This window comes from Rhinolophus sinicus, linkage group LG15, assembly GCF_036562045.2.
Source record: "Rhinolophus sinicus isolate RSC01 linkage group LG15, ASM3656204v1, whole genome shotgun sequence".
Classification (NCBI taxonomy): domain Eukaryota; kingdom Metazoa; phylum Chordata; class Mammalia; order Chiroptera; family Rhinolophidae; genus Rhinolophus; species Rhinolophus sinicus.
The window spans coordinates 38,553,548-38,575,962 of record NC_133764.1 but is presented as its reverse complement, the minus strand read 5'-3'; the positions used below and the strand labels follow the sequence as shown (position 1 = coordinate 38,575,962).

Genomic DNA, 22,415 nt, shown 5'->3' with positions numbered 1-22,415 from the left:
GTAAAGGTACCGAGACCTGCGTCTGACTGTCAGCCCCTCGTGCTCGGTCTCCATCCTTTGCCTGCACATCGTGGCCCTGCTGAGGCATTTGCTGAGGCTTCCTGTGACCCAGGCATAGTTCTAGGTGCTTCCCAGGCCATGTCGTTTGACTTAGGGCGTCCTGGGGGTGCTTCTTGGATGTTGGCACGCTTTTCCACGTGGCCCTGTCACACCAGGGTCTGGGACATCCAGGTGAGGTCTGACCAGCTCAGGGCTGGACGGGACCATTATCTCGCTTGTTCTAGGCATTTCTATCAACGCAGGTAAAGAGCACCTGAGCTCTTTGGGTGGCCACGTCTCGGCCGACTCCTAGCTCAGCCAGTTAAGCCTTCTTGTCTCCTTACTTCCTTGGAACTGCAGGCCCCCACTCGGCTCTTGCACAGTTGGACCTTGGGACCCACATATGGGTTGTAGATGTGTTTCCATTACATTTTGTCTTGTTAGATTCGTCCAGGTATTCAAGCCTGTTAAAAATCTGAGCTGGAGGTTCGCCTTCCAGCACCACAGATGGTTTTGTGTGTCCCCGTGGGTAATTAATTGTGTGCTGTGGGTGTCTGCCTCCAGGATTGGTAAGCTTTCAGTTCCAACACTCACGACTTGACTCATGGGAGACTGTCTGTGCCCCAGACTCTATTTATTCTTACTTCAGACGTGCAAACAAAGTCACAGCCAGGGAGGAGGACATAGGAAGCTATAAAAAGTCGGCTTGAAAAACCCACATTATACTATCCTGGGGTCATTTAGTTTAGAGGAACTCTTGTCTTATGCATGTCTCCTCCTCATACAGCTTCAAAGCCTGTAGCAGTTCCCTATATTGTGGTCTTAAAGATAATCCAGCGTTTTCCAGAAAGGGTCCATTATATCTATTCTGTGTACTCTCAGAAGACAGAAAAATGATTAACTTTATATATGAAAGAATAAACCTTAATTATAAGGAAATGTTTTCTCTCTGGCCATGCCAGCTGCTGGAACCCTTTCTATATCTATTTTTATATGTTTCAAAGGAAAAAAAACAAAACAAAACACTAAACCTTGTCATCCAGGTGTGGAGTCTGTGGGACTTTGGAGCGAGGCCAGAGCAGTTTCCTTTTGGTTGCTGCAGCGGTTGGTTGGGGACGTCCTTGCAGGAAGGAGTGACCGGCTAGACCTGGGCTGGGGAAATGCGGGTGGGACTGCAGGGTGGGGGTGGGGCGGAGGGGTGTCCATGTCCATTTGAGGAAGAAGAGCCTGCAGGAGTGCAGTTATGGCGCTGGACCTGGGTGGGGGCATCTGGTGGCAAGGAGCCTGGCAGCTGTGCCCAGATGTGTGCGGGGAGCTGGCTCACGAGCTGCTGGAGCACCCTCAAGCCTGCAGGCTGGGACTGCCCAACTGGTGGGATGGGTGACTGAGCTCCTTCCTGGGCCCCTTGCCCCAGAGGCTGGGGTGGGGTCAGTCTGGAGCAGAGCCCTGGAATCTGCATGTTAACGAGCAACTCAGGTGATGGTGATGCAGGTGGCGATGTTCGCGGACTTGCTGTTGCAGAGAAGGCGTTGACCTGGAACCGAGGCTGTAGCCACAGTGCTGGTGGGGGGGGGCGCTGAGGGAGTGACTGAGGGGCTCAGCTGCCGTGGGGCAGGAGCCCGGCAAGGAGGGACCATTTCTAGGGCTGGGCCATGGAGCAGCAGCGTCACATCCCCTGGGAGCTCCTTAGAAATCAGAATCTCAGCCTTCCCCAGGCCTGTGGAGTCAGAACCTGGCTTTTAATAAGGTCCGAGAAACATTGTGCTAGACCTTGCCTTTCAATGTTCATGTAAAATACTTGAACAGAAAGGGGAAGGTGGTCCGTTCGATGAACACAGGTAAATGTACGCAGAAGGTGCAAAGGCCATTCTCATAGCACCAGAGGCTAAGTGCCTCTCAGAGTCACGGGAGGTCCGAGGTCAGGTGAGGACAAACCCCACTCAGGATGGAGTCCTGCCTCCCAGCTCTGACCGCCCTCAGCTGCAGGGTCGGAGCTGGGGGTCAGGAACCTGCCTGCTCCGTGCCGCTTAGCACGTTTAGGCGAGTTGTTTAACCTCTCTGAGACTCAGTTTCCCCATCAGAAAGTGGGGAGAGAAACGGAGCTCCCCTGCCATGGGGAGATGGCGAGACAGCATGAGGGTATACGTGGAGGGTATGAACAGCCTGAGACACGTGCCGTCAGTTAGGTCTCCATGGTAATCAATGTCACTTCCACAGACGAGCCCCGTTTTACTGTTTTTTCACATACGTTACCTTGTTTCGTTAAATATCTATGAACTCGGGCACCCCCAGGGGTGCAGATCATATACTGTGGTGGGTTCCAACCAAGAAAGTGTTGTGTGTGAGGCTGTCAGAGTCATCACCACCATGGCTGCCAGTTCGTGACCTGAGAAGGGGCGGCTTCGAGTCCTTTTGTCCCTGGAGACTTGCAGACTTGCTCATGAGACCCATGTCCTCCAAGGGGTATGACGTCTGTGCCCTGGTTACTTGGAAATCGTGTGTATAAGGCCTGTGCACATCCTCCTGACCCCACCACGGTGGGCGTCGTGGTTTCTGGGGGGATTCAGCAACACCATCATGGCAAACCCCAACAACTGGAGGGCGTGGGTCTTTGTCACCACCAACACTAATTAGCTGTGTGACCATCCACTGTGGTGGACAGGCCCATAAAGACAGACTGGCCGTGGGCAGGGCCTTGGTGGCACACACGTTGCTTCTGCCATGTTATACCTTAGCGGCCCTGCGTGGGCAGCTTGATGCCTGTTGTACACGTGAGAGAACCATTGGTCATATGTATGGGGTGACTGCAGGACCTGCTATCCTGCAGCTGGAATTCGGGCCCATGTGACATGGAAACCCTAGTTTGGGTGCCTCCCAGCCTCTCATGGTGGCATTTGTCACTGTTCCTCTTTAGGGGGGAGGGGTGCCCTAGAGTCTCCTTTGGGCGGTGAGAAGGCAGAAGGACTCAGTGGGCCTGGAGCTTCCCCACTACCCACGAGGAGGGTCTTTCTCTGGTGACCAGGGAGGGCATCTGCCTCTGCTAAGAGCTGTCTGAGCGACTGCCCGGGTGTGGCTACCTGGGGCTGGCTCTGCCAGCTGGGGCCACGGAGAATGGGAGAGGAGAATAGGCCCAGTGTCCACTTGGCACTGTGGGAGGCCCAACGGGTGTCCACCCCACCTTCCCGTCGGCTGCTCTGAGTGGGGCTCTTGTGGGGATGAGGGCTCCTGTGGGGATGGGGGCTGTGATTTTCCCGAGTGGTGGAAGGCAGCCAGCACAGGGCAGCCTGTTCAGCTCGGGGGGAGCCGGATCAGAAGCCCAGGGTGCTCAGCACACTCGGGTCTCAAGTCAGCAAGTGGAAAGGGGCTTAGAGGTGACAGCATGGAAGAGCCGGGGAAGGGGTGGGCTGGGCAGGGCGAGGAGCCGTCCCCCAGTTGTTGCAAGGTCTTCAGCGCCTGAGCTGTGGAGCTGACTGTCATTTGCCTTAAGTTTTCATCCATTTGCGTGTCTCCAGGAAAATCCACTTAGCAGCACTGGGGTACCCGCCCCAGTGGGCCCGGCTCCGGGTGTAGGGAGTGGGAGAGGTTTTACTAATCATTGCTGGTTGTCAGGGGGTGTGAGCCAGTGGCTCCGGGCCCAGCAATCGATCTTGGGGTGTGGTTTGCCCCATTCTGTGTTTGTATCTTCCAAGACAGACTAAGAGACATTCACAGCTACTCAGATCTCTCCCCACCTGTTTGGACACCCCTATGGCCATTCCCAGTGGTGGGAAAAGCTCAGTCTTTTGGCATTTGAGATCCAGATTCAAACCCATCTCGGTGTGAGCTGGGAAATTCATTCACTTCCTCTGTGCTTCCATTGCTTTGTGTGGCATGTGCTTTCATCTCTGCAGGGCATATGCTTAAGAGTGGAATTGCCGGGTCCTACGTAAAAAATACCCAAAAAACAGCCAAAGTCTTTTCCAAAGTGGCCACACTATTTTGTGTTCCCACCAGCTGTGTGTGAGGGTTCCAATCTTTCCATGTCCTCACCAACTCTTGTCAGTGTCTTTTTCCTGTTGGCCGTCCTAGTGGGGGTGACGTGGTGTCTCCTTGTAGCTTCAGTTTGCATTTCCCCGATGACTGTTGGCTTTGAACAGCTTCCTGTGCTTTGTCAGCCGTACATATACCTTCTTCGGTGAAGGCCTATTCCAAACTTTCGCCCGTTTTTAAATTGGATGATTTGTCTTGTGATTGAGTTGTAAGAGTTGTTTATGTTTTCTTGGATTCAAGTCTTTTGTTGCATGTATGATGTCCAGGTATTTCCTTCCAGTCTCTGCCTTGTGTTTTCACTTAGTAATGATGTCTTTTGAAGCACAAAGGTTTTTAGTGTTGATGATGCTCAGTGTATCAGTTTCTTTTATTGCCTGTGCTTTCGGGGTTGTAGCTAAGAAATCTCTGCCTCCCGGAAGGTCATGAAGATACACCTCTGTTTCTTAATAGGTGGTTATAGTTTTTGACCTTCCAGTGATGTCTGCGGTCCATGTGGAGTTAATTTTTGCATATGGTGTGTAATTTTGTATATGATAAGGGATGAAATTCATCCTTTTTTGTATGTGGTTATCCAACTGTCCCGGCACTATTAGTTGGGGGAAAACAATCCTACTTTCCCCCACGGAATTGCCGTGGCACCTTTTGCCCACAATCTCAGTCGTTGCATTTAATGTATCTACTTTCTCTTTTCCTCTTGCTCATGATGGTAGTGGGCAGACTGCTAGAATATAACATTAACCACTGCTCTAAGTGTATAACTGCATGGTCAAGTTTACCAAAAGCCAGCGGCAGTGTGACCAGCTGAGGTTGGTGGGTCACTGTGGTTGACCCAAGCAGCAGCGGGCCTGCTCTGCCGCCTGCCATTCGTGTGACCCAGGTCTAGGTTCTTCTTAATCACTTCCTGCCTCAGTTTCCCCACCTGTGACCCCCACCCCCAGGTGACCATAGCTCCTTACCTCCGTCTAAGGTTACTGTGAAGAAGTGCCTGGAGGGGGGCTGCACGATTAGCATAGCAGTTCCGTAGTGGACGAGCTGTTTGTGACTGTCACCAGTACTCTGGGCTCCAGGTGCTCAGCCTGGCTCCACACAGACCGAAATGAGAGCCAGGAAGGGGCAGCTGAGGGTCACCTGTACAGACTGCAGCTGTCCAGGACGCAGCTCCTGGCTGCAAGTGGCGATAGATGTGACTCCACACTGTCTGGTGTAAACACACCTCCTTCCCTGTCAGAGCACAGGAGGGGGCCCCCTTCTGATGCCAGGTCCCCTCTGATAATTACACGAGGGAGGAGCTGGGAATCATGAAAAAGAAGTAACGGCAGCTTAGCCGCCCTTCTAATGAGATTGCATTAGATTCTAGTTCCAGACAATGCATGTTCTCTCTCCCTCCCTCCCTCTCTCCCTCCCTCCTCCCCTCCCTCCTTCCCTCCCCCTCCCTCCCTCCCCCCTCCTTCTCCCTTCCCCCCCCTCAGGCTCCTCTTGCCCCACCCCTTCCTCCTTGCATTTATAAGTATAATAGCTCTCCCTCCAGAGGGCCGGTGGTTTGCATCCACCCCCACCTCAATCCTGTTACATCTCAGCCTTGGCCCTATTGACGTTGGAGCTGGTTCGCTCTGGTGGTCGCAGCGTCCCTGGCCTCCACCCACGAGAAGCCGATAGCACCTCCCTCTAGTTGTGACAATGAAAAATGTCTCCAGACATTGCCACGTATTCCCTGGGAAGCAAAACACACCCCCTTAAAAACAGCTGCCCTACGGGATCTGTGCGAGACAGAAATTGGGAGACAGGATGGGCCTGGCTGGGAGGTGTGGAGGGAGAGCTGGAGGGACATGTCTGAGTGTGTCTCCCCAGTCAGGGCCCCTGTGCCTTGTCTCCAGGGCCTTGCTCACTCTCCGGGCCGCGGCGTGTGTCCTCGTGCCCTTGTGCTTCACGTGGGTAGCTGTGCATCTGTGGCTCCTCGGCCTCCATCCTGTGCCCTCGGCTCCCACCAGCCTCCCTCCGAAGCCATGTCTGCCAAGGTCTCCAACAGGAAAAGAAACGCAGGGAGAGCTGTTCCCTGGATTCCCGGTCCCGATGATGCTGCTTTGCTTTTGAGGCAGAAACACACATTGCTACAAGTCAGAGAGAAAGGAGACCTTCCTTTGCAGAGAAGACAAGACCTCAAGCAGTGGAAAAGCCACCCACTCCAGCGTGTGGCCAAGGAGTCGAGGGTGGAGTGGCAGGAGGCCCCAAACCAACAAGTCCAAGGCCTGGGAAGGCTGTGTTTCACACATCTGTTAAATATGGGAGGAGGATGGGCCAAGGAACCCAAACCTGACTCAAAGGGGCTGGCCTGGCGAGGAGCAGCCTGGCCGCCAAGGGCCAGCAGGAAGCCGACAGCAGCCTGCAGGGAAGACAAGAGTTACCAAAGAGACCCGGTCAGACTGCAGCCCTGGGACACCAAGTCCCAGAAGAGAGCATTGGGTGCCGAGAAGAAGGGGGCTGGCAAAGCCGCCGGCCCGCCATATCTTCCCCCGAGCCTCCCTGAGAAGAATAAGAAGAAGCAAGGGCCTTCAAGGAAGACCAGCAGTGGCCGCCGTGCCACTGATCCTCAGGTGAGAGGAGGCCTGGATGTGGGAAAGCTCTGGGCTGCTGCAGGGGAGACTGCGATCCCGGAGGAAAGGGAGAAAGACGTCACCTGGGACAGGAGGAGGCAGCAGGACAGGAGTACTGCTTGTCTTGTTCAAGGCCTGAAAAACAACTTTCTGGATCAGAGTCCCAAGGGCCAAGAGGATGACCTGGAACAGCTGTGGCCAGTCGGCTCCACCCGAGAAAGGGAACCCGCACCCCAGGCATCTCTGTGCCAGCGCAGTGACAAGAGCAGGTGGCAGCGAGAGCTGGAGTTGGCCTTCGAGGAGTTATTTAACACAAACAGAAAGCTGAAAAGACACCTGAGCTTGTACCTTGAATCCAGGCCGGGGATGCAGCAGAACCCCAGCGAAGAACAGGGCTTCTCAGAGATGCACAGACAAAGAGCTGAGTCCTGGAGAGAGAAGACGGTACTCGATGCGGAAACGGCAATGGTGCCTGCAGGGGAAGCCATGAGTCCAGCGGAGGGGGGCGCCCACCAGACATCGCCCATAACCGACCTGCAAAAGCTTCTGAGCAAGCCTGAGAACCAGAAATATCGGAGGGCGGTCAAGGCCAGGTTCAAGAACGAGAGTCCACTGTCGTCTTCGGAGGCAGGAACATTTATCAGTGAGGAGCCTCTGGTCTCGAGCAGCCCAGAGTCCGGACAGGAAGTGCCAGGGCTGGACACGCTCTCCCTCCCGCTCCACCCACAAGAACAAGCAGACAGAGCTGGCTCGATGGCATCCAGGCAAAAGCAGAAAATGGAGATGGAGCAGAGAAGACTAATGCAGCTGGAGTTCCCTGAACAAACCCAACAGCCAGCGACGAGCTTGAGCTTGGAGGCCTGCTACCAGCCCGAGCTAGGAGAGGAGAGGGGGGGACAGACAAGAGCGCGTCTGGCTCATCTCACAGCCTCCTCCTCTCGAGACCAGGACGAGGACGGAGGATGTGAGCTCAGTCCCACTCCCCCCCGGGCCACCAGCATCATCGATGACGATGACATCTATGACCTTGATGAGGATGGGCACAGCCACATGATCCGTGACCTTCAACAGCACATTTTAGAGCAAAACATGTTGCACAAGCAGTTTCTTGAAGAAGCCCGGAAGCGCTTGCAAGAGTTTCAGAGAATATGTTAAAAGCGCGAGTCCCACCCACGATAAACATATCACTGATGTCTGGGCGTGATGCCAGCACTGGTACCTAAGTCTGAGACCCGTGTTTGCTTCGTCTGCTCAGGAAGTGATAGGCCCCTTCACTCATTCCCTAACCTTGCGTTTAAAACGAAGCCCTGCTCTGGAAGTCTCCTGAGCACAGAGCAGGAACCCAGGTGGGTGTGGTGACGGGACTGGCCAGTGCAGCGCTGAGGTGGGTCCCAGAGCTGCGGCTGTTTTCATGTGCACACACCGGAAGTCCAGGTAAAGTCAGCACTTCAGATGTCTTAAGCAAATGAACACTGGACTTTCAGGGACATCCAAGGTCAGACAGGCACAGTTTCAAAAGATACCTCATCTGTTGTTTAGCCACTGGGTGAGGCATTGACTTAACAAACCTTTTCCTGGTCTTTCAAACCAACAAAATCACATCATTTCATAAGACATCACTTAGTAACATTCTTGTAACTTTAATATTAATAAGTAGAGGAGAAAGGAGGAGGGAAAAGAGGGAGGGAAAAAGGGGAAAGAGAGAGAGAGAAAGAAAATGGGGAGGGGGGAGGATGGGAGAGGGAGAGAGAGGAGGGAAATTGTTCCCAGCCACCTAGCCCTCTGGGACTGGCCGTCACGGGGGACCTGGGTGTCTGGAGAGTTTCCCACCTCCAGCTTTACCTCTGACCCAGCAGCCTCGGCAGCCATGGAGACCCCACACTGGATACGGTTTTATCTGCCAATTGCGTCCTCAGGGACTGGGACAGAGATAGACAAACCTTTTCTGCAAAGTGCCACATAGTAGATATTTTAGCTTTGCGGGCTACAGTCTCGGTGGCAACTACTCACCCCTGCGTAGACAACACAATAAATGGCTATGGCCGAGTTCCAATAAGACTTTATTTGTAAAAATAGTTGGAGGCTGGACTTGGCCCTGAGGCATGGTTAGCTGACCCCTGGACTAGTGTATCAAGGAGATGATCTCTCCCCCCGCCTTCCAAGGACCTTAGATACACGGAGTTGGCCCAGCCACCTCAGTCAAGAACGACCCTTTTAATCTTGTGTATTACTTTGTAAACAACAAAATGAACACCTGTGAGCTCATCACACAAACCCAAGATCGGGAATGTTTCCTGGAAACCAGCTTCTGTCTGTGTTGCTTCCCTTTTCTGTGCATGGTTCCCCCTTAGCTCTATGCCTGCTGACCGTGGGGTTTGCCCCTGCATCTCATTATCTATAGATAGATAGATACACACACACACTAAACATTATACTGTTTAGCTTTACGTCTGTTTGAACTTTGTAAAAGGATGTTATATGTGTTCTTTTGGAAGCCTTTCTTGGTCTCAGCATAATTTATCCGTGTCCCACATGGGTGTCATTTATTTATTTCTTTGCAGTGTCATATCATCATGGGCCTTCTTCCTAGGATTATAGTTTCTCAGTTTTACGTCTGTTCCCCAAAAGAGAGCTGCACCCCCAATGCATGAGGATCAGAAGGCCCGGTGTCAAAACGTCCTTTTGGGGGTTTGAACACCAAGGTGGGATTTACGTGTGGGAAAGGTTCCCTCAGTCCTTTTCTTCCCCTTTTCACTTTGTTTTTTTTGTTTTTTTTTTGGCCCTGGAAAATGTTAACTTGATCTTATGCTATTTTCCCTTTACAAATCACTGAGTAACAGACACTGCCCCAGTAACTGGAGATGAACAGTGAATGTCTCACGTGGGAGTCATGGCACTCAGGTTCTAGGGGCGGGAGCAGGTAATTAGTAAATGTGCCGTGACAGACGGTGATGCTGGATGTGCAGGGAGGTGTGGGCGACTGACCAGTGAGGGCCCTGCAGGACCCTCAGCCTGGCTTCCTTTAGCACCAAGTTCCCAGAACCCCCAAACTGCCCCTTTGAGTGGGGCAATAACAGCCTCCCACGAGGTTGGGGTTTTTTGTTTTGTTTTGTTTTTTTTAACTTTTATTTATTTTAAGTGTGTTTTTCCAGGGCCCATCAGCTCCAAGTCAAGTAGTTGTTTCAATCTAGTTGTGGAGGGCGCAGCTCACAGTGGCCTATGCGGGGATTGAACCGGCAACCCTGGTGTTACGAGCATTACACTCTAACCAACTGAAATAACTGGCTGCCCCCTGGTTTTGTTTTTAAATCGATAGCTTGGGTGAGGAACCTCTAACCATCTCACATTTTCATCATGTGGGTCTCCTCTGTCTGTCTGTGGCTTTTTCACTGGATGTAGAGACAAATGTTTGCTCCCAGCCCGGTTTCTTCCTGGCACCTGCTTCCGGAAGGGCTTGGGGCAGGGCTGCAAAGCCGCCCAACAATTTCATCTAAGCCCATCGTGATTAAGAAAGCGGTCCCGTGGTCAGGAGAGCTGCTGTTACATGCGGATTACCCGTGTGTGTGTGTGTGTGTGTGTGTGTGTGTGTGTGTGTGTCGGGGTGGGGTGGGGTGCTGGCTTTAGCTTTGTGGGATGCTCAGCCTTGTGTTACAAGACCCCCTGCAGCTCCTGTCTGCCACTGCAGGATCCCTTCAGTCTGAGAGGGTCCTGTGGGATCACCGGGTTCAAAGCCACGATGGGACCCAACATTGAGTAATGAGGTCTTCCTGACTTGGCCTGCCAGCCACAGTCTAATGAATGGACGGGCCTGCCTTTGTGTGGTTAGTTTTGTTTCCAGTGTCAGAGGCAGTATTTGTGGTTCGTGTGCCCTTCTTGGCCACACTTGAGCTAAAAGTAGGTGTGGGGGACGGGCAGCGAGACACGGTGCAGGGTGACTCATCTCTGCCAGGACAGTCACACCTACACTGTCCCCTGGCAGCAGGACGAGACGCCGTGCTCTTTCCTACCTGTCCTGTAGAAGGCTAAAGGGGACGGGGCACTTTTTTGCCCAGGCCAGTGGTGTAGGGAATAAAACAGCCCTCCAGGACCTGCCCCTCCAAAATACGGCCCTCTGGTGACTCTGTGGAGATGTCACAGTGACTTCCATCTCTCAATGGGATCCCAAGGGCGGACCCTGGCTGCTCTCCTCTTGGTCACTTTGATGCAGCTGGACTGTGGTGCTAAGGGCGTGGGCGGTGCTACCTGGAAGGGCATGGGACTCCTGGAAGGTCTCTGTGAAGCTGGGTGGCACTGAGGACCCCGCACACGGCGGCTGTGTGCACCTCTGTCCTCCTAAAGTACTTCTTGGGCCCTCCCTTATGGGTCTTCTTCCTCCTGTGTCTTCTAGAGCTTTCCATGTTTTAGTTTTTTCTTCTCCTTCCAAATTTGGGGGCAGCTTCCCTGTTCCTATCTCACTTTGCGTTTACCAGAACCTTTGCTGTCTAGTCACTTCCTTGTAGCCCTGCCTGTGATCTCCCCAGACCACAGGGAGTCGGGAGGGCCTCTGTGGCTGACCTGGTGGTGGACAGGTCACCCTGTTTGTCCCAGGGGTTTGCAGGGAACGGCAGCATTGGATGCGGGCACTGCTGAGGTCCGCCGTCCATTGGCAGGTGCGAGCTGGCGTGTTCTGACAGGTGCTGGCTAGGACAAGAGACGCAGGGACAGCAGGGCCCTCTGTGACACCCTGTGATGGCAGGCCTGCTCCTGCACTTGCTGGGCGAGTGGGGCCTCGTTGGTTTTGGACGTGACCCCATGTTCTGTGCGTGCTGCTCTTCACAGCCTCCCACATGTCCCCTCCCCCCCCCCGGCTAGATGCACAGCCATAATGTGTGTGATAACATCCAGGACCTCAGAAATGTCAGATGATGGGAAAAATAAGATTTGCAAAGTTGGAGGGAAGCGGGGATCCTCCCTGACCTGCAGTAGTTCTTCCAATGAGTGGGAGTTCCTTCCCTTTGTAACCTGAGGGCAGGTGGACTGAGTAGAGCAGCTGTCCCTTATAGGTCCTGTGACAGCCCTGGGCATGTCCCAGGCTGGACACAGAGGGCCCGACTGACCCACACCACCACATGCTACCAGCTCCGAGGGCTGTATTTGCAAGGCTACACTGAAGAGGAGAACGAGCCACTGGGCACGCCCCGCCCAGTGGGCCCACACTGGGTTCTCTCCATTCTGGACAGTGGGCTTTCAGCCCTCTGTTGGGGGGGCAGCCCGCAGACCACAGACCTCAAAGCCCCACGCACTGTCCGTGCTCACAGGGGCCTGAGCCAGAGGCCCCGCCCTCGTGTGTCCACTCCCCAGAATGAGGCAGTCTGGAGAGAAGCGGAGACCTGCCTGAGGTCACAGCCCACAGTGGCAGCGTGGGGACAGACCCTCGTCTGCTCACTGCCTCTCAGTTCTGAGCTGTCCGCCTGGCCTCTCTGGGCCTGTGGGTGGGGAGGGCTTGCTGGGGGCGGCTGGGTAGTTGCTCCAGGCCCCCTCTGCCTCCTCCCTGCCCCTTCCTGCTCTGAGCTCCGACCTCCCGGCTTGGGGTTTGCAGGGCTGAGCTTGGCTCCTTCCCGGGGTCTTGGCGGAGAAAGTGCAGAGCAGCACTTCCCTCCACAAAGCCGCACTGTTCTCAGCAAATCCTCCCAGGATCGGGTGCATTTTTTTCAAATGATTCAGCAGCACGTGAATGGGAAGGGCCGAGCCCAAGGCTTCGGAACGTGACCAAGGCCTCTCTCATGGGATCCCACTGGGCCCACATGGAGAGGGGAGGAGGATGGCGGGGCTGGGGTCGGGGTCGTACCAGGATCCTGGGGGCTCGGGGAGGGCAGCTGGGTGGTAGTGCTGCAGCTTCTCCCTGCACAGCCAGGAGCTTGAGCTCTTACAGGAGCTGGTTCTCTCCTGGGGGTGGCGGGTACGGGGGCAAAGCAAAGGGACAGGAAATGGAGATGGGAGAGCTGGTCTCCATGGAGACGGGCATCCAGTGGACAACAACTCACGTGTATGTGTTAGAATGTTGAACAGCACGGGGCAGACCTGGCACACCCCCAGGTACCAGGCTCACAGGCCATGTGGCCTGGGCTTGGGTTGCTCTGCTGCTGCTGGTTCTCCATCCTGCACCCCTCACCCTCCCTGCCCTATCTCAACCCCACCAAAACACGTCTGCTCTGAGCAGTTGTCAATCCAGGTGTCTCTAACCCTGGCCTGAGTCACACCAACCAAGTCTTGCCCTCACCGTGGACAGGCACAGCCCTGCCCCAGAGCTGGGGACATCTGTTGGCTCCTGGGGATGGGGAGATTTGGAGGGCCCTGGGGGAGGGGGTGTCTGGCCTCTCACAGCTGCTGTTCGGATGCAAGAAGCCCTTGGTTCCCCCACAGCATCACAGGCTGTTTTTAATTACTAAATGACGGCCCCCATTTTTGCTCATTTCCCTAAAAGGAGTGGACTGGGAGGTCTGCTGCACCACTGACCGAAAGGCGCCAGGTACTGAAGCCAGAGAAGGCTGAGCTGTGCTTGGGCAAAGCCCCCATGATGAGGTCCACCCAGGGCACCTGGGAAGGTGGGGGCTGGGCGGACAGTGAGGCTGAAGGGGCACGTGGGGCTGGACACTCCCAGGGACTTCCAGGCACTAAGCCAGCGCTGACACTGTGCATTCCTTGTGACATCTCCCGGGCTGCTCAACCGCACCCCATGTGCAGTTCAGGGGCGTGGCCTCAGAACCTGGGGCGTTAAAGCAGGTCTGCACTCCATGTACACACTGTCCCTTGCTCGGTCACTGCCCGCCCACCCTTACCCCTCCAGCCGGCGAGGTCAGCCCACCCCCTAAAAGAAACAGATGCAGTCCCATAGGAGAGGTGCAAAACCATCTTTACTCTGTCCCCCGAAGTCCCTGAGATGATTTAGTTACATGCAAGCAGTTAGGGGTCCTCAATAATCGAGGGGCAGGGCCCCCCTCATTCCTAGTGGCAGGTATTCGTGCAGACTTTGGCACCTCTGATAGGAGGGTGGAAATGTCTAAGTTCGCGGCACCCCTTCTCTGGGAAGTGTAGACAGAAGCCCGGGACCCTGCAGACTCCCTGAAGTACCCCAGCAGAGCAGAGCGCACCTGGGGAGCCTGGGAGCCTGCCCCCTGGCCTGGAGTGAGTGGGGGCTGGGTTTCATTGGGGAGAAAATCATTTCTTTCTGAATTCCTCTGAAATGGCATGTAATTCTACCCGGAGACGGAAATGGACCCAGTGGCCTGCAGAGGACTTGTGGCTCCAGTGGCAGTTATACCATTTGCATCTAAGAAATGCGGAGTCCTCTGCAGCCGGCCCCCTATGACATCTCACAGCTACTGCTTCTCTCAAACCAATGCCCACAGTGCTGTCGGCCTATTGCCATTCCAGTCACAGCAGAACGACCCACCCACTCTTGATTGGGGCCAGCAGGGTCTTTGGAAATGTGCTGGCTGGTCCCCTACCTCCCCCTACCCTACAGTGCACGGCACTGGGAGCGTGTGTCCCTCATTGGAAGGACCGCTGGGTATTTTCCAGAGGGCTGTGAGCCACCTCCAAGAGCAGAGTGGCACTGTCCCTGCTAACACCCACTTCCCTGGGCATCCCTCCCAGGTCCAAGCTGGAGGCTGCAGTAGGTGGGCTGGGCTGGGTGGGGCGGTGGCCTCTGCTGACACCAAGCCAACCCTGCCAGTCTAAGCCAGTGTGACTGGGGACCGGAGTTTGACCTTGTATTAGATGGATGTTTTTCCAGATCCTGGGATTCTCACACCTCTTCTGGACACATGCGTGATTTTTCCCTCAGCCAGAAGCTCTACTCAGTAGGCACGGGGCTGGGAGTGTTGAGTGCGTGGGGACAAGGCCGTGAATGTCTCCAAGTCACGTATTAATAACTGCAGGTTTCCCTGTGCTCCGGGGTTGGGAGCCCATGCGTGGCAGAGTGGCCTCACTACCACTGAGAAAGGGCCTACAGGATATACTGATATACATGGCATATGGGATCCTCCTGAGAGCAGTGGGCCCGTGGCAAGATAAGAAAGATCATTCAGCAAGTGTAAAATAAATGAACTTCTGAGAGGCAGTTGCCGGGCGGGGTCTGGCTTCCCGGAGAGAATGCACACAGCTTGTGCTTCCCTTGCCTCTCCGGAACTTCCAGGAACACAGTAGGACGCAAAGGTGGTGGTGGGTGTGGGAAGGGGACGTGAACCTCAGCTTGGGCTGAGTGTGTCACACCTCTGGGTTGGCTCAAGCCACATGGTGTACTGGACACACCCCCAGGGTTCCCACAAGCCCCCTCGCTGTCCTCTGCCCCCCACCTCCCCCACCCGTCTGACCTCTTGGTTTTCCCTGCTGGTTGCCATCTCTCACAGTCTGGAGTAGCCTGTATTTGGATCATCGTCCGTGACCTTGACTTTCCACCCACCCAGTTCTTTTCCATCCCAAGTCTGGCGGCTGTGCTGGGGATTGTTTTTGCAGGCTCCTAGCAGGGGGAAGTGACATCATGTGGTGTCCGAGGCCCAGGGGTGGGGGTGGGGCTCTGCGGTTGCGTGTGCTTTGAATTAAGCGGACGGTTGTGCATTCCAGTAGCCAACATCTGGCGGTGAATTCATCAGTCCGTGTATCACCCTTGATCTCAAACCCAGATGTTGTGTTAACGGCAGAAGGGAAAGAACTAAAAACAAAATCTGAGCAGCCCAGGGAGAGACCATCATTTTTAGGAGCAAAGCAGTTAGAACAGGAGTTGTTATGAAGACCCTCTCTCCAACTGCCGCCCCTGGTTCCTGGGGCCAGGGGTGGGGGCAGCAGAGCAGCCCGCTCCTGGGCAGGACGTGTGCCCATCCCCCACCCCAGGGCCAAACACCAGACCCCGCACATAGTAGGTGTTCAGTAAACATGTGTCTGGGCCTGGACGTTAATTTCTTCCCAGATTGTTTTGGGTGTCTTTGCTTTTCCCTAGCCCTGTTCCTTCAGTGACCTGGGACCCAGGGAGGCCCACCCCTCACTTGGAGTGGCCTCTATTCCTCTACCAATCACCCTGGGTGCAGGAAATACATTTCTGGAGATCTATCCTTGCCTTCCTTCCCACCTGTCTCTGGAAGTTGGAAAGAGTCTGCTTCTTGTTTTCCTGTCCACCGTCTGTCTCCTTGCCTGGGTTGGATGCTCCTTGGAGGCAAGGTCTGTTACTGAAGACCATCCCACACCCCACCCCTTTCTCCCTTTGGACAAGCAGGGGGGGCCCATGCTTTTAGGGTTTGCACTTGAAAGACAGCCCAACCCTGAGCTCTAAGTGTGGCATGGAAGACAGTTCCCACTCTGGCCTCTTGTCAGGGGCAGAAGGTGGATGGTCCAAGCTGGCTGGGATCCTCCGTGACACTGCCCCAGCCCACGCCCCCTGTGGGGCCCATCCGCCCAGTTTCCCCTCAGGAAAACTTCACCTGGCTGGCAGGATCCTCTGGCTGCGATGAATCCATTTGCCAAAGCTTTGCGTGTGTCCCCCTGACTCGAGAGAGCTGACCGCAGATGGTCCCTGCTGCCCTGGGCAGGTCAGCGATGTGGACCCCTGGGCTCTTTGGGACAGGTGTGTGCCCAGCGTCTCTCCTTCATGCCTGGAGGGTGTTGATGCTTTGGGGAAGTTTCCCTAGAACTGGCCCTTCTCTGCCTCTCTTGATTCTCATGATCTCTTATTCTGCAAGGGGGGAGGAGGTTCCCACCCAGAATTCAGAGAGATCCCGAAGACTTCTGAATAGTTGTCAGGATGCTCCTGGCCCTTGCCCCCTTTGCTGCAAAGCACTGGCAGCCTCGGTGCTAGTTAGCCGTCTGGCCTTAACCCCACGTGTCTGCCCTGGCCCCTGGAGCCACCCAGTCTCCTTTTCTGACAATTTGGGAAAGGAAAGTGTGTGGTCTGTAGCTCCAAAGCAAAGCAGATACGTCAGGAACCTGTGTCAAAACAAACCCAGACTTGGGGTTTGTACCGACTGGGACAGGCTGTCTGGACCCGAGCAGGGGGTGTGACACAGCTCTCACCCACGGGGACCTGGAGAGGTGACGCCAGTCTCCTCTGTAGGTCTCTTGTTCTGTGGCCCTGATCTAGACATGCGTTGTGTGCCTGGCACTGTGTCAACACATGCCACATCTGGTCATCAGCACAACCTGACAGGGAGGCGGGTCCTGGTGGTGGTTGCTGCGTTTCAGACGTAAGTGCTGTATCTCTGCAAGGTCAGTCAACTTCCCTGAGACCACGCAGCAGGGAGGGGGCTAAAGCAAGGCTTAACCTGTGCTGTCCCTTTCGAACGAGGACTCAGACTGCCTGGGAGCCTTATGGGCTTTTGTAGGAGAAAGATGTACGGACCTCAGTGCACAGGATGGAATGGAACCTTCCAGCTGTTTGACAGTTTTTGTTTGTTTTCTGGTCGCCGATGGGGTGTTTAGTGAACACCTGTTGTGTGTGAGGCACTGTGCAGGGTAGGAGACCTCTGGAAAGCAGTTCCAGAAAGTTCCAAAAAGCATGCAGAATTGGGGGTGCCGTAGTAAAATCTGGCAGCGTTGCTCCTTCTAGAACCGTTGCCGTCTTTGAATGTTCCTGGTCCATTTGATATCATGAGCTGGTGACGATGTTCAGAAGAGCACACTTAACGACAGGTTGTTCTGTACGTGTACTGATTGGCATAAACACTTGTGTGTGTGTGTGGCATTGCAGTGAAGTGCAGATTAGGCAGGTAGTAAGAGGGACCAAAGACAAACGTCACCCGGGCTGCCCACCCAAGTCGCTCAGGTTCGGCTCAGCAAACGTTTACTAATGTTTGAGCACTAATTTCTGTGGTTAGAATGTAGCCTCTCCCTTTTAGAGGCTCCCAGCGCCCTGAGCAGACAAACGTACAGGTGTTTACGGCAGGACGGACAAGAGATGCAGGATGTGCCAAGTGCTATAGGAGGACGGGGTTTCCCAGAGGAAGTGAAGAAAGGGCAATTTTAACTGGTTCTTGAAGGATGAGTAGGAGTTCTTCAGGCAGGGAGTGGGAGATGGCATTCAGGGCAGAAGAAAGTTGCTTGTCCAGAGGTGGGGACACCCTGGGCAGGTTCAGGGTTAGGAGAGTGTTGTGGACTCGTGGAACAGTAAGAACGGGGGCTGCCAAGGCAATTGAAATAGCCGCTGGCTGGCGCCAGGTTGCGAAGCGTTTCCTATTTTAGATGAGGGCAGACGACAGCCAAGGTAGATGTTTGCACGTGGTGCTGGGGGTGGGGGCTTAGGAGGAGACGCTGGAAACAGGGTGACCTGCTACCAAGGGCAAAGCCGTGTGTTGTGGGGTGGCCCACTGGGTGGCATTTCCTAGATGTGGCTTTGCACGTCGGGCCTGGCTTAGCCTGGGAAACAGGAACCTGTGGCCTGGGCCGGTCATGACTCAGCTCCAACAGAAGGAGAAATAAAAATGGGGTTTGAGCCTGTGCGGGCGGTCGGGCCGTGGTGGGGGGCTCTGGTACCAGGCCGAGATCTAGAGAGCACTTCTGGGGTCCAGGGGAATGGGCACAGATGGGTGGGGGGGTCCCACATACCTTGGCCTCCCTGCTCTGGGGAAACACAGCCCTGGCCAGCCGCTTCTAAGGTCCCAGCTGCCCTCCGAGGTGGAAGTGGGAGGCTCCTTTGAGCCTGGCGCTGTCTGTTCCTCATTTCTCTATTTTGCTCACATCTGCACTAACATGACAGTCACCTAGAGTGACCCTGCACAGCCGGGCTTTGGAGGGCAAAGCTTTTAAAGCCATTAAAACAGTTTATGCCACCAGCTGATAAGGCTTGAAATGAAAAAAGGGAGGGCCTTGCCCAAGTGACAGTGTGAACTGCTGATCCGTGACTGTCAGGTTACGGGGTGGAGCAGAGTCCCGACTTAATTGCTAGGAGGAAGCCCTGTGGTGCATGGCTCAGGAGCAGCCTCAGGCCCCGGGGAACATTCTGGACACTTTCCAGCCCGACCTCGTCCCCTGTCTTTCATCCTTGTGTCCTGGTCCGGGATCATCTTTCTGTTCATTTGGCCTCCTTCCTCAGCATCTGTCCCTTAGGCCTGCCATGTGATCACTGCTCACCCCATTTAATGCCCTTTGGGTTAAGACACTGGACACTTTCTCTGTCATGTCCTTGATAGAATCTGTGTTATTACAAAGAATCATCCCCAGGACATTTTCCGGGGCTACTTTAGGACAGGTTAGGAGGACAGCAGGATAGACCTTTTAGATGTGAGACGCCCCCAACTTAAACATGATGCGGGCTCTCTAAGGTAGGTAATGGTCCTTCTGCCTTATCTTGAAAAGGCGTTTGCCAATGGGCCGTAGATGGGGGTTAGGAGGATCTCAGCATCCTTAACTGATCAGGATTAAGGCCAGTTTATTTGCTCATCTGCTTCCCCAGCCACCAACACGTGCACCTTGGAGAGAATGAAAAAGCCCCAAGGCTCTCAAGCCTGACAGCAACCGAGAGCTTTGTTTTAATCAGTGGGCCAGGCGCCCGTCACAAGGGACTAGAGCTTCTGCTTTTGGCCCCACTTGACAGAGGACTCTTGTTGGAGAATCCTGGAACCAGCAGTGTCAGAGTTAGCTCTTGGCCCACCCCTCAATGTGTGTAGAGTCTGAGCCCGCTGGGGGCTGGGGTCCCCCTCCTCGGAGCCAGGATGGTGTCGCTGCCAGGACCCATCTCACCTCTGTGCCCTTGTGTTTTGCAGTGATCAGGGCCAAAGTGGTCAGTGAGAAGGAGGTGGACTCCGGGAACGACATCTATGGCAACCCCATCAAGAGGATTCAGTATGAGATCAAGCAGATAAAGGTAAGGGTGACCGTCGCCGAGCTGCCCCATTGGGCAGAGCGTCGGGAGGGTTGGGAGTGAGGCTGGGTCCCCCAGAGGATGGAGACCGTGCGGAAGTGTCCTGCTGGCTCCCTGGACGAAGTCCAGTCGTCCGTGGAACTGACAGTAAGGATATCGAGCGCAAGCTGATCTGACTTTCCTGAACCATAAATGCCTGAAGAGTTGTGTGGACACCGTGTGGTCCCGCCAACTGGGTTGTTTCAGGAATGTGTCCTCTTCCTTTCGATGGAGAATAACTCGGTGGCATAGCCCCAGGTTCAGGCACCGAGCTCACCGTGGCGTCGATGGAATGTTCTGTGAGGCTCTGTCTGGGCCTCAGCTGTTGGGGGGATCGAAGGCAGTGAGAACTTTGTCAATGCCCCTGGGAGCCCTAATTCCCGTGAACTGGGGTGTGGGACCTCGTCTTGTCTGGTTAGCTTTAAGTTCTAGGAGGAGGAAGGATTTGGAGAAAGGTGGGTTCCTATGGCCAGGTGCGGTTGGGGGTGGCTTCCTGAAAGAGGGGAGTGAAGGAAGAAATGGCGGCTACAGCCTGGCTGGTGACAGAAAAGATGATTTGCCAGCTGGACAGGGACAGGCAGGCATCCGGAGCTTTGGACCGAGGGGAAGGTGCTGGAGGGTTTGTTCGGTTATTTTGAAACATTGTTCACATTCAAGGGCATGTGACAAGGACCCCGTGTTTGAGAGAGAGAGATGGGGGACAAGGGGGAGGTTGGCAGGGTAGGACCAGTGTCGGCGGAAAGTTTCTGTTTCCCACAAGAACTAACTTGGTCTCCAGGAGGGAAGAAAACTCTTGGCTCCCACTGGAGGGACAGCTTTGTGGTAGCATTTGTCACCGTTCGTATTTAATTTTACTACAAAGATAAAAAGTAGAAAATAAATGTTATCTGAAGGTCAGTGAAATGCTTAATCATTGCATATGTCCCATTTAAGGGTTTAAGGGCGTGACCCAGTCCCTCAATGGCCAGGTCTCTATTTATGAAGCGGGGAAAGAGGATATGTCTGCTCTGCTCCTAGGACCTCATTAAGGGGTTGTGAAAGGCTGTTGTTAACACCAAGGCCAGCTGCTAGCTCTTTGGTGAAAGATGTCACTTAGCACAGCATGTTGTCACCATCAACATGACCTTTCTGGGCCTGGGTTGGAGTGTAGCTCTTGCAAAGCTGGTTCCTTGTGACATTGGGGCTGACCCTGCCCCCTTTGGGTTTGCTTAGTGAAGCTCTCCATAAAAACCCCAAAAACAAAAACCAGTGCTATTAACTAACCTTGGCTTAGGAACCTCATAAGGTTCGAGTGGAATTGCAAAGCCTGGGGTGTCTACGTTCTGCACCCCTGGTTTAGCTCCTTTGTTGTGTGGTCCTGGAGCTTCCATTGGGCTGTACCCCCAAAACTGGGGTGGAGAACCATTCTCAGTCCACACTCACACCCCTGCCTGTCACTGTCCCCCAGTGGGGCAGCAGGAACTCCCTGGCTGGGGCTTTCTCACTTCCTTCCAGGGCGCTGGAACAATGCACCCTTCACCTGGGCAGCAGGTGTGTTCCCAAAAGGCTGTAAGTCACTTGGAAGTTGAGACATCAGACGTCCTAATCTACGGGGTGCCTGTCTGCTCTGTTCCCCATCAAGTAGCCCGTGTTTGATCAAATTCCTGGAAATGTACAAAGGGGGTGGCCCTCCATGATGGGTCAGAATCACCTGGAGATGTACAAGGCCCTCCACAGAGATTCTGAAATGCCCTGGTTGGTGGCAGGGAGAGCACAGGTGTCGTCTGCGGATGTTATGTGCAGCCTGCTGACAATGGCCACACTGAGCGATGAATGACTAAAGAATCGCTTTGCATTAGGAATGGTTGTCTTCCGTCCACGTCACTGGCACGTTTCTGTCCCCCATCCCCATGCCCGCAGCACCACGGGGGCAGGTGGGGCGGAACCTTTCACAAGCTGTACAGCCTGTCTCTGCTTACATCTCCTCACCCTCGTCTTCCCAGATGTTCAAAGGACCTGACAAGGACATAGAGTTTATCTACACGGCCCCCTCCTCCGCCATCTGCGGGGTCTCGCTGGACGTTGGAGGAAAGAAGGAATATCTCATTGCAGGTATGTATGTGGATAGGGATGTGGCACATTCTTGGAGACCGTCCAGGGCTGTGCCTCCTGGCTCCGGGGCGGGGACATGGGGAGCGTGAGAAGCAGCCGGTGGAACGTGGCCTGACGCCGGGAGTGGCTGAATACAGAAGTCTCAGGGCTTCCCTGCCTTTTCCCATCGGAGCAGCCCATGGCGTTCCCCTATGTTAGAACAGTGGAACCAGTGTGACTTGATGGGAAGAAACAAAATAAACCTGTAGCTGCAGGAAATTTGAGGTCCAGTGGACACAAAGCAGTGAGAAGTTTAGCCTTTTGTTCCTGGAAGGGAGGCTTGTGCAAAGATGCTGGAATGCGGGCCGAAGGCTGAAGGCTGAGCTGAGCGGGAGGCTGGAAGGAGAGTTGAAATCTTGTTTTAAATCTGGTGATACTGTTACACATACAGCATACATCTTACCCGTATCTCTTTCTTTTATTGTGGTAAAATATACATGACAAAATGTACCATTTGAATCATTTTTCGATGTGCAGGTCAGCGGCATTGAGCACGTTCACACTCTTGTACAACCGTCACCCCCATCCATCCCCAGGACCCTCCATCCTCCCAAACTGAAACCGTCCCCATTACACACGCACAGCCCCTGGCATCCACCTTCTACTTCCTGTCTCTATGACTTGACTCCTCTAGGGACCTCATATAAGTGGGACCGTGCAGCACTTGTCCTTCTGTGTCTGGTTTATGTCCCTCAACATAACGTCCTCCGGGTCCATCGTGTAGCAGGTGTCAGAATTCCTTCCTTTTTCAGGCTGAATCG

General features: G+C 54.4%; 2 protein-coding genes across 2 annotated transcripts in view; both read left to right on the top strand.

Moving 5' to 3' along the window:
• The window catches only part of TIMP2 (TIMP metallopeptidase inhibitor 2), a 44,477-nt gene that overhangs the window by 13,781 nt on the left and 8,281 nt on the right, over positions 1 to 22,415 (top strand). Inside the window, exons 2-3 of the mRNA XM_019735658.2 lie at positions 19,388 to 19,488; positions 21,507 to 21,615. Of these exons, the coding sequence (XP_019591217.1) occupies positions 19,388 to 19,488; positions 21,507 to 21,615 (210 nt within the window). The remainder of the gene's footprint in view (positions 1 to 19,387; positions 19,489 to 21,506; positions 21,616 to 22,415) is intronic.
• On the top strand, positions 5,551 to 8,337 carry CEP295NL (CEP295 N-terminal like). Its single transcript, XM_019735657.2, has one exon. The coding sequence runs from the start codon at positions 5,895 to 5,897 to the stop codon at positions 7,812 to 7,814; it is 1,920 nt and encodes a 639-aa protein (XP_019591216.2). The 5' UTR covers positions 5,551 to 5,894; the 3' UTR covers positions 7,815 to 8,337.